General features: G+C 50.5%; 1 protein-coding gene across 1 annotated transcript in view; it reads left to right on the forward strand.

Annotated features, from left to right (window-relative positions):
- LOC137305219 (neurogenic locus notch homolog protein 1-like) overlaps window positions 1–17906 on the forward strand; it is a 134776-nt gene that overhangs the window by 42049 nt on the left and 74821 nt on the right. Inside the window, exons 5-10 of the mRNA XM_067974060.1 lie at window positions 725–847; window positions 2666–2899; window positions 5809–5964; window positions 11913–12098; window positions 12839–12952; window positions 14955–15068. Of these exons, the coding sequence (XP_067830161.1) occupies window positions 725–847; window positions 2666–2899; window positions 5809–5964; window positions 11913–12098; window positions 12839–12952; window positions 14955–15068 (927 nt within the window). The remainder of the gene's footprint in view (window positions 1–724; window positions 848–2665; window positions 2900–5808; window positions 5965–11912; window positions 12099–12838; window positions 12953–14954; window positions 15069–17906) is intronic.

The raw sequence follows: 17906 nt of genomic DNA on the forward strand, positions 1-17906 counted from the left end.
AAGCCTTGGCGAGTTGCTGCAGTGCATCCTGTGGATGGTCCACACTGCAGCCACAGTGCGCCGGTGGTGAAGGGAGTGAATGTTTAGGGTGGGGGCGGGGGAAGGAGGCCAAATAAAAAGGAACATCTGGCTGATTTCATGTCCCTTTGAAGAGCAGCACTAGCCTGGGGCCTCGCACATGATCCTTGTAAAAAGATAGAAGGACTTGCATTTCTATAGCGCCTTTCACAACCTCAGGACGCCTCGAAACACTTTACAGCCAATGAGACACTTTTATGAAGTGTAATCACTGTTGTAATGTAGGAAACGCAGCAGCCAATTTGCGCACAGCAAGATCCCACAGTAAGCAAGGTGATAGTGATCAGATAATCTGTTTTTCAGTGATGTTGGTCGAGGGGTAAATATTGGCCTAGGACATTGGGGAGAGCTCCCGTACTCTTCTTCGAAATAGTGGCCGTGGGATCTTTTACATCCACCTGAGAGGGGCAGACGGGGCCTCAGGTTTTGCATCTTGTCCAAGAGTCAGCACCTCCGCCAGTACTGGTTCGGGAGAGACGGTATAGATTTTGCACTCAAGTCTCTGGAGTGAGGCTTGAACCTACGACTTTCTTAAATCAGAGGTCAGAGTGCTACCCACTGAGCCGCAGCTGACATTGCGGTGGCACGTCAGGACCAAAAGGAGTTGGAGGTTCTCTTGCTTTTAACGGCTTTTTATTTCCCGCAGCTTTCTCGGGCCGGTTTTGCGAGGTGAACGTCGACGACTGTAAGAGGCACCGGTGTCGGAACGGCGGGACGTGCGTGGACGGGGTCAGCACCTACGATTGCAAGTGCCCCTCGATGTGGACTGGTAACAACCTCCTCACTACCCTCCCTGCGGGGAACCCGTCCCATCACCGTGAGGCTTCCAGGGTCTTTCGAGGCCATTCATAAATAACGGAAGATTTAACGCAGTTTGGCTAAACCTGCCAGTTCAAAATAATTCAGCAGTGCTCAGAAAGAAGCGTGGGATGGGAAAGGCCATTTGGCCCATTGAGTCCGCTGCTATACACGGGGGGGCGTCATTAGTTGCATGGAGTCCGTGAAGTTCTGTCCAGTTCCATCTCCTGAAATCTATATTAAATGTTTATCAAAATCTTCAGGTTCCCCCAGACCTCAGCTGATGAAACATGTCCACAGTCCAGTGGGTTTTAAGGGTAAGGTCAGAGTGGGATAAGGTCACGGTGAGTTCAGTATTGATAGGATAAGGTCACGGTGAGTTCAGTATTGATAGGATAAGGTCACGGTGAGTTCAGTGGGTTGATTGGATAAGGTCACGGTGAGTTCAGTATTGATAGGATAAGGTCACGGTAAGTTCAGGGGGTTGATAGGATAAGGTCACGGTGAGTTCAGGGGGTTGATTGGATAAGGTCACAGTGAGTTCAGGGGGTTGATAGGATAAGGTCACGGTGAGTTCAGGGGGTTGATTGGATAAGGAGACGGTGAGTTCAGGGGGTTGATTGGATAAGGTCACGGTGAGTTCAGAGGGTTGATTGGATAAGGTCACGGTGAGTTCAGGGGGTTGATTGGATAAGGTCACGGTGAGTTCAGGGGGTTGATTGGATAAGGTCACGGTGAGTTCAGGGGGTTGATTGGATAAGGTCACGGTGAGTTCAGGGGGTTGATTGGATAAGGTCACGGTGAGTTCAGGGGGTTGATTGGATAAGGTCACGGTGAGTTCAGTATTGATTGGATAAGGTCACAGTGAGTTCAGGGGGTTGATTGGATAAGGTCACGGTGAGTTCAGAGGGTTGATTGGATAAGGTCACGGTGAGTTCAGAGGGTTGATTGGATGAGGTCACGGTGAGTTCAGCGGGTCGGTGGGATACGGTGATGGTGAATTCAGTGGGTCGGTGGGAGATGGTGATGGTGAATTCAGTGGGTCGGTGGGATACGGTGATGGTGAATTCAGTGGGTCGGTGGGATACGGTGATGGTGAATTCAGAGGGTCGGTGGGATATGGCGATGGTGAATTCAGTGGATCGGTGGGATACGGTGATGGTGAATTCAGAGGGTCGGTGGGATACGGTGATGGTGAATTCAGAGGGTCGGTGGGATAAGGCGATGGTGAATTAAGTGGGTCGGTGGGATACGGTGATGGTGAATTCAGCGGGTCGGTGGGATACGGTGATGGTGAATTCAGTGGGTCAGTGGGATACGGTGATGGTGAATTCAGCGGGTCGGTGGGATACGGTGATGGTGAATTCAGTGGATCGATGGGATACGGTGATGGTGAATTCAGTGGGTCGGTGGGATACGGTGATGGTGAATTCAGTGGGTCGGTGGGATACGGTGATGGTGAATTCAGTGGGTCGGTGGGATACGGTGATGGTGAATTCAGTGGGTCGGTGGGATACGGCGATGGTGAATTAAGTGGGTCAGTGGGATACGGTGATGGTGAATTCAGCGGGTCGGTGGGATACGGTGATGGTGAATTCAGTGGATCGATGGGATACGGTGATGGTGAATTCAGTGGGCTCTTCGAAGAGGAGTGTTGTGTGTCACTGTTCTTGCAACAACTTCCACCGTTTGCCTGCAGAAGAAGATTGTTTTGTGGGCCGTCGGAGGGTAGGTATTGTATGAACACCACAACATGGGCTGCCTCCTAATTCCTCCCGTTGGGTTGCAGGCCGGTACTGCACTGAGGACGTGGACGAGTGCCAAATGCAGCCTAACCTGTGCCAGAACGGAGGAACCTGCACCAACACGGACGGCAGCTTCAACTGCATCTGCGTAAACGGCTGGTCGGGTGACGACTGCAGTGAAAACATCAACGACTGTACCGAGACCTCCTGCTCACAGGGCGCCACCTGCCACGATAAGGTGGCAAACTTTGTGTGCGAGTGCCCACCGGGGAAGAAAGGTATGGTGCTCGAGCTTTTTGTGTGTAAGGGGTCATGGATTTGTTTTTGTGAATGGGTGGGGGGCACTGTCCGAGGTTGGACAGTGCGAGTCAGCAGGACATCTTAAGCATGGAGGGTTCACGACTATTCTGATTCCAACCACGCCCAATGTCCAGACGAACAAATTTTGCCGCAGGAGTCTCTGGACGGTCGGAACAGGTACAGGAACGGGAACAGGAGCCCTGGCTGACCTGCGGAAGCAAGGGGAGTAATTTTAACCTAACTCACCGGGCGGGAATCCCACGGGATCAATGGAGAGCAAAATCGGGCGGGGTGTAACACCAGAGTTGCGCCCGATTCCGTCAGTTTCCCGACGGGCGGGTTAGGTTAAAATTGCCCTTTCAGTTAGGGAGTGGTCAATCTATGGAAAAGGCTCCATCGGGAGATGGTGGAAGAAGGTGGCGCTGATTCGTTCAAATGTCAATTAGATCGAGATCTTTCCGAAAGTAACATTTTGGGATCCAGTATATGAGCAATTTGAGACATGACGTCTGGTCAGTGGAGCAGGCTTGGGAGGAACAGGTGACTTTGAACCGATGGTTCCCAAAGGTCTCCAGGACTGGGGGTTTTCCTCATCTTATGTCTGGATCTGTTGGAGACTAAATGAGAGAGATTGATTGCTATGGTTAGTCAACAACTCCATTATCCTTATATCCGTCGACTACCAGGATAGTAGAAGGTTTGAAGTCAATGGGAATCATGGGGAAAACTCTCCAGTGGCTGGAGTCAGACCGAGCACAAAGGAAGATGGTAGTGGTTGTTGGAGGCCAATCATCTCAGCCCCAGGACATTGCTGCAGGAGTTCCTCAGGGCAGTGTCCTAGGCCCAACCATCTTCAGCTGCTTCATCAATGATCTTCCCTCCATCATAAGGTCAGAAATGGGGATGTTCGCTGATGATTGCACATTGTTCAGTTCTATTCGCAACCCCTCAAATAATGAAGCAGTCCGAGCCCGCATGCAGCAAGACCTGGACAACATCCAGGCTTGGGCTGATAATTGGCAAGTAACAAGTGCCAGGCAATGACCATCTCCAACAAGAGAGAGTCTAACCACCTCCCCTTGACATTCAAAGGCATTACCATCACCAAACCCCCACCATCAACATCCTGGGGGTCACCATTGACCAGAAACCTAGCTGGACCAGCCATATAAATACTGTGGCTACAAGAGCAGGTCAGAGGCTGGGTATTCTGCGGCGAGTGACTCACCTCCTGACTCCCCAAAGCCTTTGCACCATCTACAAGGCACAAGTCAGGAGTGTGATGGAATACTCTCCACTTGCTTGGATGAGTGCAGCTCCAACAACACTCAAGAAGCTCAACACCATCCAGGACAAAGCAGCCCACTTGATTGGCACCCATTCCACCACCCTAAACATTCACTCCCTTCACCACCGGCGCACAGTGGCTGCAGTGTGTATCATCCACAGGACGCACTGCAGCAATTTGCCAAGGCTTCTTCGACAGCATCTACCAAACCCGCGTCCTCTACCACCTAGAAGGACAAGGGCAGCAGGCACATGGGAACAACACCACCTGCACGTTCCCCTCCAAGTCACACACCATCCTGACTTGGAAATATATCGCCGTTCCTTCATTGTCGCTGGGTCAAAATCCTGGAACTCCCTTCCTAACAGCACTGTGGGAGAACCTTCACTACATGGACTGCAGCGGTTCAAAAAGGCGGCTCACCACCACCTTCTCAAGGGCAATTAGGGATGGGCAATAAATGCCGGCCTCGCCAGCGATGCCCACATCCCATGGGGAAAGAGCGGGGGGAGTGGGACTAATTGAATTTTCAAAGAGCCGCCACAGACAGGATGTGCCGAATGGCCCCCCTTCTGTGCTCGCGGTTTAAACTTCCCTACTCACTTAGCCCTTATAACTCCGGTGACAGCTGTAAGGTCGCCAGAGCTGACCCCTGGTCAACGAACTCAGCAGAGGCCAGAGGTCAAACCTGCTGTGACATGGCTCAGTATCACAGCGGGTCCATGTATCTGCACAGCCTCCACCATTAACCTTGGAGGGAACTATGTTCAGTGAAGGCAGCTTTGGGCAACTCTTTGCTGTGAGGGTCATGGAGATTGGGGCTGAGGCCTTGTCGGAGCAGGGTGGAGAGAGATGTAGAATGTACCTTTTTATCTCACCTTATCATGTCCTAGTGTGTTTTATTAAAAAAAGACTTGCAATGCCTTTCACGACCTCAGGACGTCCCAAAGCACTTTACAACCAATTTACTACTTTTGAGGTGTGAGATTATCTGCTTTAGTGGTGTTGGTTGAGGGCTAAATATTGGCCAGAGCACCGGGGAGAACTCCCCTGCTCGTCTTCGAATAGCGCCATGGAATCTTTTACACCCACCTGAGAGGGCAGGCGGGGCCTCGGTTTAACAATTCATCCGAAAGACGGCACCTCCGACTCGGCACTATTCGAAGAAAAGCACAAGAACATAAGAAATAGGAGCAGGAGTAGGCCAATCGGCCCCTCGAGCCTGCTCTGCCATTCAATAAGATCGTGACTGATCTGATCCTAACCTCAAATCGAAATTCTTGTCCAATTTCCTGCCCGCTCCCCGCAGAGGAGTTCTCCCCGGTGTCCTGACTGTCATGGTCACTATCTCAATGCTGTTTGTGGGATCTTGCTGTGCTCAAATTGGCTGCCGCGTTTCCTACATTACAACAGTGACTACACTTCAAAAAGTACTTGATTGGTTGTAAAGTGCTTTGGGACGTCCTGAGGTCATGAAAGGTGCTGTATAAATTCAAGTCTTTCGTTCTGTCTTTTTCTTTCCTTCGTTCTGTCTTTCTTTCTCCCTCCACACTTAATGTCGTGGAACTGTATTGACACCGTGGGACCGTTTTGTCCTAGGTCTGGTCTGTCACCTGGACGATCCCTGCGTCAGCAACCCATGTCACGAGAGCGCAGTGTGCGAGATGAATCCACTCACGGGACGAGCCATGTGCCAGTGTCCCTCAGGCTTCATGGGGCCGTCGTGCAAACAGGACATCAATGAATGCTCAATGGGTGAGTTTGTGGCAGGGTCATGTCGAAACTTAACACTACACTAATGCACTAACACCCAAACCAGTATTACAAGAGGAAAATTTTATTTTAACTTGTGTACAAGGGAAGAGCACCTCCAAGCAATGGTTGGGGGTACAGCTTCCTCGAGGCAGTGAAACAGCTCATGTTTATACAGTTCACTAAAAACGCCCATCTGCTACAGAATATGGGCGTACACATACATTCTTTATTGGCTCAGGTAGTTGGTCAATCAAGTAGTGAGCCTGCCCCCCTCGAACGTCCATAGCCCTTTATTACTTTGGCACGTAGGCCTCGTAGGCCTGAGCAGTCCCATCCTCCCCACATTCCTGTCCTGGTTATCAGTAGGGCTGAAGTCAGTCTCAAGGCCACATGGCCTTTCAAGTAACTGTATTCTCGTTATATTTTTGTAGTCAGCAATACCCTTATCTGCTAGGGGGGCCAGACGGTACTAAGCACCTGCTCAGCTAACTTAATTATCAACATACCAAGGCTTAAACGTAATTACACAATTGTGCTTCTCTGTGTGTGCTGTAGCTACCCCATTATGTGAGCTAACAAAGAGTTAATATGGTCAAATATCCCTTCATGCATTGCGACATTAATATGGTCCAGTATCTCTTCATGCATTGCGACATTGATATGGTCAAGTATCCCTTCATGCATTGCGACATTAATATGGTCAAGTATCTCTTCATGCATTGCGACATTAATATGGTCAAGTATCTCTTCATGCATTGCGACATTAATATGGTCAAGTATCTCTTCATGCATTGCGACATTAATATGGTCAAGTATCTCTTCATGCATTGCGACATTAATATGGTCAAGTATCTCTTCATGCATTGCAACATTAATATGGTCAAGTATCTCTTCATGCATTGCGACATTAATATGGTCAAGTATCTCTTCATGCATTGCGACATTAATATGGTCAAGTATCTCTTCATGCATTGCGACATCAATATGGTCAAGTATCCCTTCATGCATTGCGACATTAATATGGTCAAGTATCCCTTCATGCATTGCGACATTAATATGGTCAAGTATCTCTTCATGCATTGCGACATTAATATGGTCAAGTATCTCTTCATGCATTGCGACATTAATATGGTCAAGTATCTCTTCATGCATTGCGACATTAATATGGTCAAGTATCTCTTCATGCATTGCGACATCAATATAGTCAAGTATCCCTTCATGCATTGCGACATTAATATGGTCAAGTATCCCTTCATGCATTGCGACATTAATATGGTCAAGTATCTCTTCATGCATTGCTACATTAATATGGTCAAGTATCTCTTCATGCATTTCTACATTAATATGGTCAAGTATCTCTTCATGCATTTCTACATTAATATGGTCAAGTATCTCTTCATGCATTTCTACATTAATATGGTGAAGTATCTCTTCATGCATTGCGACATTAATATGGTCAAGTATCTCTTCATGCATTTCTACATTAATATGGTCAAGTATCTCTTCATGCATTGCGACATTAATATGGTCAAGTATCCCTTCATGCATTGCGACATTAATATGGTCAAGTATCTCTTCATGCATTGCGACATTAATATGGTCAAGTATCCCTTCATGCATTGCGACATTAATATGGTCACGTATCTCTTCATGCATTGCTACATTAATATGGTCAAGTATCTCTTCATGCATTTCTACATTAACATGGTCAAGTATCTCTTCATGCATTTCTACATTAATATGGTCAAGTATCTCTTCATGCATTTCTACATTAATATGGTCAAGTATCTCTTCATGCATTTCTACATTAATATAGTCACGTATCTCTTCATGCATTTCTACATTAATATCGTCAAGTGTCTCTTCATGCATTGCTACATTAATATGGTCAAGTATCTCTTCATGCATTGCTACATTAATATAGTCAAGCATCTCTTCATGAATTTCTACATTAATATGGTCACGTATCCCTTCATGCATTTCTACATTAATATGGTCAAGTGTCCCTTCATGCATTTCTACATTAATATGGTCAAGTGTCCCTTCATGCATTTCTACATTAATATGGTCAAGTGTCCCTTCATGCATTGCTACATTGCACTGACCGAGCTGGCCGAGTCCTGAAGGACATAGCTGCTAGACTGGGCCTGCGGCAGGTGGTGAGCGAACCAACACGAGGGAATAAATAACTTGACCTTGTCCTCACCAATCTCCCTGTCGCAAATGCATCTGTCCATGACAGTATTGGTAGGAGTGACCACCGCACAGTCCTCGTGGAGATGAAGTCCCGTCTTCGCACTGAGGACACCATCCAACGTGTTGTGTGGCACTACCACCGTGCTAAATGGGATAGATTCAGAACGGATCTAGCAGCTCAAAATTGGGCATCCATGAGGCGCTGTGGGCCATCAGCAGCAGCAGAATTGTATTCCACCACAATCTGTAACCTCATGGCCCGGCATATTCCTCACTCTACCATTACCAACAAGCCAGGGGATCAACCCTGGTTCAATGAGGAGTGTAGAAGAGCATGCCAGGAGCAGCACCAGGCGTACCTAAAAATGAGGTGCCAACCTGGTGAAGCTACAACTCAGGACTACATGCATGCTAAACAGCGGAAGCAACATGCCATAGACAGAGCTAAGCGATTCCACAACCAACGGATCAGATCAAAGCTCTGCAGTCCTGCCACATCCAGTCGTGAATGGTGGTGGACAATTAAACAACTAACGGGAGGAGGAGGCTCTGCAAACATCCCCATTCTCAATGATGGCAGAGTCCAGCACGTGAGTGCAAAAGACAAGGCTGAAGCGTTTGCAACCATCTTCAGCCAGAAGTGCCGAGTGGATGATCCATCTCAGCCTCCTCCCGATATCCCCACCATCACGGAAGCCAGTCTTCGGCCAATTCAATTCACTCCACGTGATATCAAGAAACGGCTGAGTGCACTGGATACAGCAAAGGCTATGGGGCCCGACAACATCCCAGCTGTAGTGCTGAAGTCTTGTGCTCCAGAACTAGCTGTGCCTCTAGCCAAGCTGTTCCAGTACAGCTACAACACTGGCATCTACCCGACAATGTGGAAAATTGCCCAGGTATGTCCTGTCCACAAAAAGCAGGACAAATCCAATCCGGCCAATTACCGCCCCATCAGTCTACTCTCAATCATCAGTCGACAGTGCGATCAAGCGGCACTTACTCACCAATAACCTGCTCACCGATGCTCAGTTTGGGTTCCGCCAGGACCACTCGGCTCCAGACCTCATTACAGCCTTGGTCCAAACATGGACAAAAGAGCTGAATTCCAGAGGTGAGGTGAGAGTGACTGCCCTTGACATCAAGGCAGCATTTGACCGAGTGTGGCACCAAGGAGCCCTCATAAAATTGAAGTTAATGGGAATCAGGGGGAAAACTCTCCAGTGGCTGGAGTCATACCTAGCACAAAGGAAGATGGTAGTGGTTGTTGGAGGCCAATCATCTCAGCCCCAGGGCATTGCTGCAGGAGTTCCTCAGGGCAGTGTCCGAGGCCCAACCATCTTCAGCTGCTTCATCAATGACCTTCCCTCCATCATAAGGTCAGAAATGGGGATGTTCGCTGATGACTGCACAGTGTTCAGTTCCATTCGCAACCCCTCAGATAATGAAGCAGTCCGAGCCCGCATGCAGCAAGACCTGGACAACATCCAGGCTTGGGCTCATAAGTGGCAAGTAACATTCGCGCCAGATAAGTGCCAGGCAATGACCATCTCCAACAAGAGAAAGTCTAACCACCTCCCCTTGACATTCAACGGCATTACCATCGCCGAATCCCCCACCATCAACATCCTGGGGGTCACCATTGACCAGAAACTTAACTGGACCAGCCATATAAATACTGTGGCTACGAGAGCAGGTCAGAGGCTGGGTGTTCTGCGGCGAGTGACTCACCTCCTGACTCCCCAAAGCCTTTCCACCATCTACAAGGCACAAGTCAGGAGTGTGATGGAATACTCTCCAGTTGCCTGGATGAGTGCAGCTCCAACAACACTCAAGAAGCTCGACACCATCCAAGATAAAGCAGCCCGCTTGATTGGCACCCCATCCATCACGCTAAACATTCACTCCCTTCACCACCGGCGCACTGTGGCTGCAGTGTGTACCATCCACAGGATGCACTGCAGCAACTCGCCAAGGCTTCTTCGACAGCACCTCCCAAACCCGTGACCTCTACCACCTAGAAGGACAAGGGCAGCAGGCACATGGGAACAACACCACCTGCACGTTCCCCTCCAAGTCACATACCATCCCGACTTGGAAATATATCGCCGTTCCTTCATCGTCGCTGGGTCAAAATCCTGGAACTCCCTTCCCAACAGCTCTGTGGGAGAACCGTCACCACACGGACTGCAGCGGTTCAAGAAGGCGGCTCACCACCACCTTCTCGAGGGCAATTAGGGATGGGCAATAAATGCTGGCCTCGCCAGCGACGCCCACATCCCGTGAACGAATAAAAAAAAACAAAAAAAAAAACATTAATATGGTCAAGTATCCCTTCATGCATTGCGACATTAATATGGTCAAGTATCCCTTCATGCATTTCTACATTAATATGGTCAAGTATCTCTTCATGCATTTCTACATTAATATGGTCAAGTATCTCTTCATGCATTTCTACATTAATATGGTCAAGCATCTCATCATGCACTTCTACATTAATATGGTCAAGTATCTCTTCATGCATTTCTACATTAATATGGTCAAGTATCTCTTCATGCATTTCTACATTAATATGGTCAAGTATCTCTTCATGCATTTCTACATTAATATGGTGAAGTATCTCTTCATGCATTTCCACAGTCAGTCATTGATTGAGTTCCTGCGTCCTCCCAATCTCGTCTCCCCTCCCCTACTCCGTCTCCACCCAGTCTCCCTTCGCGTTGTGCCCCTTTGCCAGTGCCTTGCGTTAACCCTTTGACTGCTGAGCTCAGTCATTCGACAGCCCTTTTCCTAGTTTACCTTGTAAAAAGCAGCTGGCACTCCCGGGTCAGGTATAACGCAGCCAGATGCAGAGTATTGCTCCCTCTCCTCTCCCCCCAACAACGTGCCTGAGTCTCCATCAGAAGAGCACAATTGCTTCACCGATGTCCCACACCAGCCATCCGGTGACCCCTTTCGAGCACAGTTTGGTGCAGTTCTGTGTTGTCGAGCCATGCTCACTGGGAGCTGGATTGAGACTCCCAGTGAGCATGGCTCTACAACACAGGACCCTGACAGCCAGACGGTGGTGGGAGGACTTATCGTCCTGTCAGGGTGGGCCGGATCAGAAGTTAAAGGCCAGTGACGAACCGACTGAAAGAAAAGACTTGCATTTATATAGCGCCTTTCACAACCTCAGGACGTCCCAACATGCTTCACTTTTTGAAGTATAATCACTGTTGTAATAATGGAAACACGGCAGCCAATTTGTGCACAGCAAGATCCCACCAATAGCAATGAGATAATGATCTGTTTTTAGTGATGTTGGTTGAGGGATCAATATTGGCCAGGACATCCCCTGCTCTTCTTCGAAATAGTGCCATGGAATCTTTTACATCCACCTTAGGAGGCAGACGAGGCCTTGGTTTAACGTCTCATCCAAAAGACAGCACCTCCGACAGTGCAGCACTGGTCGTGGGAGTGTTAGCCTGGATTATGTGGTCAAGTCTCTGGAGCGGGGACTTGAACCCATGACCTTCTAACCCAGAGGCGAGGGTGCTGCCCACTGAGCCACAGCCAACACGTGTGTCATGTGACTGTGCGCCATTTGGTGGCAACTCTGAACACGGCTGCCTGGTTAATGTGGCGGAGGTCGCACACGGAGGGAGGGGAGGGCTCCGCAGTGGCGGTCTGTGCCTTCGCCCCCCCCCAACTTAGTCGCATTTCCAACGCGGTCTAATATATTTTTCTTTTCCTGGAATCTTCTCGGCCAGGCGCTAACCCCTGCGAGCTGAACGGCCGCTGCGTGAACAAGGTCGGCTCCTTCGAGTGTCGCTGCCTGGCGGGATACACGGGCGCGCGCTGCGAGCAGGACGTCAACGAGTGCCTGTCCAACCCGTGCCTGAACGAGGCCACGTGCCTGGACCAGATCGGCGAGTTCAAGTGCATCTGCATGCCAGGTGAGGAGGCAGATTCACATCTATCGTCATGGTACCGGTGCATGGAGAGCAGGCCTGGCTCTGCCGAATACTCCTGGGTAAAAGTACCAGACCGGCTAAGAGGTGGGTGGAGGGCGGTAGTGATAAGGCCCGGTTGTCATGACGACCGGGCAGCTTTCCTGATCATTTTCCCTGGTGCCTGCCCACAAATCTCCAGATTTACTAAATTCAGTTTCACCATTTGCCGTTGGGGAGGGGAAGGGATTCGAACTCACGACCTCCGGTCGCTCGTCCTTTACCGAAACCGCACGGCAGCCGTAGCTTTTTGTATTGAAGTGGTCCATGGCCCGGGCGTACTGTTGCCAACCCTCCTGGATTACTCTGGAGTCTCCAGGACACTGCTGTGAGCAAGACCCTGGGGGGAAAAAACAGCACAGGGGCCTTAAAGAAAATGGTGCTTTGTTCATTTTCTTTTATTTGTTGGTTATAAAAATATTGGAGATGGGGGAGGGGGGCAAAGCGGCTGTTTGACTGACAGGCAAGAATCGTCCAATCGGATATCGAAGAGTCTGTTCTCTTTCCAATTGGCAGTGTGCCCGGAGGATGGACCAATAACGGGAAGGGTTTGGAGGGGGGGGGGCGGGGCAGTTCGAGGCGGGAGGTCATGTGATGAAATCTCCAGGAATACACCCATCCGGAGTTGGCGCCCCTATCTGGAGTCGGAATGCCCTCCGGTTAACCCTGCGTGTTCTGCCCTCTAGGTTACGAAGGCCTCTTCTGCGAGATCAACCGGGACGAATGCCTGAGTAACCCCTGCCTGAACAACGCTGTGTGCCAGGACCTCGTGAATGACGTGCAATGCCAGTGCTCTCCGGGTAAGGGACGCGCGGCTAGGGGGAGGAGAGGAAGAAAGAAACTTCCATTTGTACAGGACCTTTCACCAGCTCAGGACGTCCCAAATCACTTCACGGCCAATGAAGTACTTTCTTTTTTGAGGTGTAGCCACGTTGTCATGGAAACGCGCGGGCAGTCCAATTTGGATATTCACCAACCAGGGAGCAACATTTTCCCGTCCTCCAGGTACAGGAACTTCAAAGAGCTGAAGTCCAAATCTGTTGAAATGAGGTTTGAGTGAACCCGCAGAGAAAGAGGCCATCAGGAGCTGTGTGGTGCAGATCACAGGATCCCACCGACCCCCCCCACTCTTGGCCCACAGGCCGCCTCATGGAGACACCTCCACTAAAACAGCCAGTGTTGCAAGATTGGGATTTTTAGATAATATATGCTTTACCTCTCGCTCTCTCTCCCTCCTTCTCTTTCTCCTTCTCGCACTCCCTCTCTCCCTTTCTCTCTCTCTCTCTCACTTTCTCTGTCTCTTTCTCTGCCTCTCTCCCTGTCTTCCACTCTCTCTCTCCCTCTCTCTCCCTCTCCCTCTCTCTCTCTCTATCTCTCTTTCTCCATCTCTATCTCTCTCTCTCCCTCTCCCTCTCATTTTCTATCTCTGTCTCTGTCTCTGCCTCTGTCTCTCACTCACTCTCTTGCTCTCTCCCTGTCTCTCGTTCTTTCTGTCTCTTGTTCTCTCTCGCTCTCTCTCTCTTTCTCTTTCTGGGGTAGATTTTGACTTTGTGCGATAGTGTAAAATAGGTCATAGTGAGTCGGCCCGTTTTACATCTCTCCCGATTGACTTAATGGAAATAAAAATTAGGAGCGATGTAAAGAGGCTGCCAATTCGCCATCACCCGTTTTACACTCTGCCACAAACTCAAGATCTATCCCTCTAACTTTCTCTCTCTTCTCCCTCTTTCCATCTCTCTTTCTTTCTTTCTTCCCCTCTCTCTCTCTGTCTCCCCTCTCTCTCTCTCTCTCTCTGTCTCCCCTCTCTCTCTCTCTCTGTCTCCCCTCTCTCTCTCTCTCTGTGTCTCCTCTCTCTCTCTCTGTCTCCCCTCTCTCTCTCTGTCTCCCCTCTCTCTCTCGCTGACTCCCCTCTCTCTCTCTGTCTCCCCTCTCTCTCTCTCTCTCTGTCTCCCCTCTCTCTCTCTGTCTCCCCTCTCTCTCTCTCTCTGTCTCCCCTCTCTCTCTCTCTGTCTCCCCTCTCTCTCTCCTCTCTCTCTCTGTCTCCCCTCTCTCTCTCTCTGACTCCCCTCTCTCTCTCTGTCTCCCCTCTCTCTCTCTCTGTCTCCCCTCTCTCTCTCTCTCTGTGTCTCCTCTCTCTCTCTCTCTCTGTCTCCCCTCTCTCTCTGTCTCCCCTCGCTCTCTCTGTCTCCCCTCTCTCTCTGACTCCCCTCTCTCTCTCTGTCTCCCCTCTCTCTCTCTCTGTCTCCCCTCTCTCTCTCTCTGTCTCCCCTCTCTCTCTCTCTCTCTCTCCTCTCTCTCTGTCTCCCCTCTCTCTCTGTCTCCCCTCTCTCTCTGTCTCCCCTCTCTCTCCCTCTCTCTGTCTCCCTCCTCTCTCTCTCTCTCTCTGTCTCCCCTCTCTCTCTCTCTGTCTCCCCTCTCTCTCTCTCTCTGTCTCCCTTCTCTCTCTGTCTCCCTTCTCTCTCTGTCTCCTCCTCCCTCTGCCTTTCTCCCTCTCCCTCTTTACCATATCCCCCGCTCCCTCTCTCCCCTGCTCCCTCTCTCTGTACTGTTTATATATTTTTCACTCCCTGTCCGTCTTCTAGTGAGGCAAGTGTAACAGGAAGAATGTGATTTACATGAGATTTTAACACATTATGGACATACAATGTCATAAAAACAGCCAATATGCTGAGTGCAGGGCTTAGCGGAGGGCGTGGGTCAAGCCTGCTCTTTTGTTTTATAGATCACCATCCTATTGCGAACCGCGTAAATGATCAGTTTGACCCTGTGACCTTTATGCTCTCATTGTCTCCCCTTCCCCAGGATTCGCAGGGCTGAGGTGTGAGATTAACATTGACGAGTGCTCCAGCACTCCTTGCCTGAATGGAGGGCGGTGCCTCGATGGGCCTGGCCGCTATGACTGCGAGTGTCCAGAAGGTACGTGACGCTATTTTGTCGATGGGCGTGTCCGATGGCCTCCGGCCAGCAGGGCCGTCATGTGACCGGTGAGTCTGTGCGTGAAGGTTCAGTTTGAGATTTCGGTCATCAATATGACACAAGTCCCAAGTCCCAAGTCCTCGTGTGAATTGCCTCATTGCACACCTCGGTTAGATTTTTATTTTTCAGGGTTCTAATCTCACTGCCCCTCCCTTCTCCCCCCTCACCTCCCTGCATCGCCTGTCCCCCTCGTCTCTCCCTCCCTCTCCTCTCCCCAACCCCCCCCCCCTCCTCTCCTGGAGGCTTGCTTCTGGTTTCGGTTCGACGCACGCAGGCTGCCCTCCCATACCTCATCTGAGAGTGCGCATTCTTCATCTGTGAGCCTGGACTGTTGGGTGTTAACAGGCTAGTCGACCGTGACGGCACACCTCGTAGGAACAGGAGGAGGCCATTCAGCCCCTCGAACCTGTTCCGACCATTCAGTTAGATCATGGCTGATCTGCATCTTAACTCCATTTACCCACCTTGGTCCCTTAACCCTCGCCTAACAAAAATTTATCAATCTCAGTTTTGAAATTTCCAATTGGCCCCCAGCCTCAACAGCTTTTTGGGGGAGAGAGTTCCAGATTTCCACTCCCCTTTGTGTGAAGAAATGCTTCCTGACATCACCCCTGAACGGCCTGGCTCTAATTTGAAGGTTATGCCCCCCCTTGTTCTGGAATCGCCCCACCAGAGGAAATGGTTTCTCTCCATCCACCCTATCAAATCCTTTAATCATCTTAAACACCTCAATTAGATCACCCCTTAATCTTCGATATAAGGGAATACAAGCCTCGTCTATGCAACCTGTCCTCGTAATTTAACCCTTTTAGCCCCGGTATCATTCTGGTGAATCTGCACTGCACCCCCTCCAAGGCCAATATATCCTTCCTGAGGTGCGGTGCCCAGAACTGAACGCAGTTCTCCAGATGGGGCCTAACCCGAGCTTTATACAACTGAAGCATAACTACCACCCCTTTGTATTCCAGCCCCTCTTGAGAGAGACCAGCTGAAGATGGGATGAGTTCCATCCTGTCCTCACTCAGCCTTCACCCATCGCCCGTTCAACCAGTTGCCACTGGAAAACGCCGGCTGATGTTTCCATTCCATCTCCCACATCAGGGGCTATGTCAACCTGTTACTGCTGCCCTCCTCCGCCAAACTCCCCCCCACAATACCCAACCGACTGAAATCAGCTGACTCAACACAGGCCGGATATCGAACCTGGGACCTTCCAGGTCTTCTGAGGCTCAGTTTTCTACTTAGAACAGAGAAGGTTAAGGGGAGATTTGATCGAGGTGTTCAAAATCATGAGGGGTTTTGACAGAGTAAATGGGGAGCAACTGTTTCCAGTGGCGGAAGGGTCGGTAACCAGAGGACGCAGATTTAAGGTGATCGGCAAAAGAGCCAGAGGCGAGATGAGGAAATTTTTTTTACGCAGCGAGTTATGATCTGGAATTCACTGCCTGAAAGGGCGGTGGAAGCAGATTCAATAGTAACTTTCAAAAGGGAATTGGATAAATACTTGAAGGGAGTAAATTTGCAGGGCTATGGAGAAAGAGCAGGGGAGTGGGACTAATTGGATAGCTCTTTCAAGGACCCAACACAGGCACGATGGACCGAATGGCCTCGTCCCATGCTGTACCTACTATGGTACTATGTGTCCACACCAATGCTGCATATCCCGTCGAGGGAGCTTGTAACTGCCCCTGCTGCCCCTAGTCATTCCCCACCCAGGGGTTAACTCATTCATCCAACTGTAGCACTCCTCAGGCAGAAGGATATGAGGGTGCTTTACAAGGGTCTGCCCTTGGGTAGGATCCCCCGCGGAAGGCCAGAACTGTGAAGAGGGAAGGACTTAACGTGTGGTCCGAGAGATAGGATTTAAGGGACTTTTGAAGGAAGGGAGAGAGGGAGTGAGGGGAAGGGGGTTCTGGGAGGTAGATTTAGAGTAGTCACTGAACGATTGGCAGCTGATGGTGGGGTGGAAGGCGTGAGGGAGTGATCTGGGGTGGAGGGAGCGAGGGAGTGATCTGGGGTGGAGGCAGCGAGGGAGTGATCTGCGGTGGAGGGAGCGAGGGAGTGATCTGGGGTGGAGGGAGCGAGGGAGTGATCTGGGGTGGAGGCAGCGAGGGAGTGATCTGGGGTGGAGGCAGCGAGGGAGTGATCTGCGGTGGAGGGAGCGAGGGAGTGATCTGGGGTGGAGGGAGCGATGGAGTGATCTGGGGTGGAGGCAGCGAGGGAGTGATCTGGGGTGGAGGCAGCGAGGGAGTGATCTGCGGTGGAGGGAGCGAGGGAGTGATCTGGGGTGGAGGCAGCGAGGGAGTGATCTGGGGTGGAGGGAGCGAGGGAGTGATCTGGGGTGGAGTGTGCGAGGGAGTGATCGAGAGTGGAGGGAGCGAGGCAGTGATCTAGGGTGGAGGGAGTGATCTGGAGTGGAGGGAGTGAGGCAGTGATCTAGAGTGGAGAGGGTGAGGGAGTGATCTAGAGTGGAGTGGGTGGGAGAAGTGGAGGGAGCGAGGGAGTGATCTAGAGTGGAGGGAGTGATCGAGAATGGAGGGAGTGATCTGGACTCAGGAGTGGAGTGAGTGATCTGGGGTGGAGGGAGCGAGGCAGCGATCTAGGGTGGAGGGAGTGATCTAGAGTGGAGGGAGTGAGGCAGTGAACTAGAATGGAGGGAGTGATCTAGAGTGAGGCAGTGATCTAGAGTGGAGGGGGTGAGGGAGTGAACTAGAGTGGAGTGAGTGGGAGAAGTGGAGGGAGCGAAGGAGTGATCTGGAGTGGAGGGAGTGATCCAGA

This window comes from Heptranchias perlo, chromosome 39 (genome assembly GCF_035084215.1).
Source record: "Heptranchias perlo isolate sHepPer1 chromosome 39, sHepPer1.hap1, whole genome shotgun sequence".
Classification (NCBI taxonomy): Eukaryota; Metazoa; Chordata; class Chondrichthyes; order Hexanchiformes; family Hexanchidae; genus Heptranchias; species Heptranchias perlo.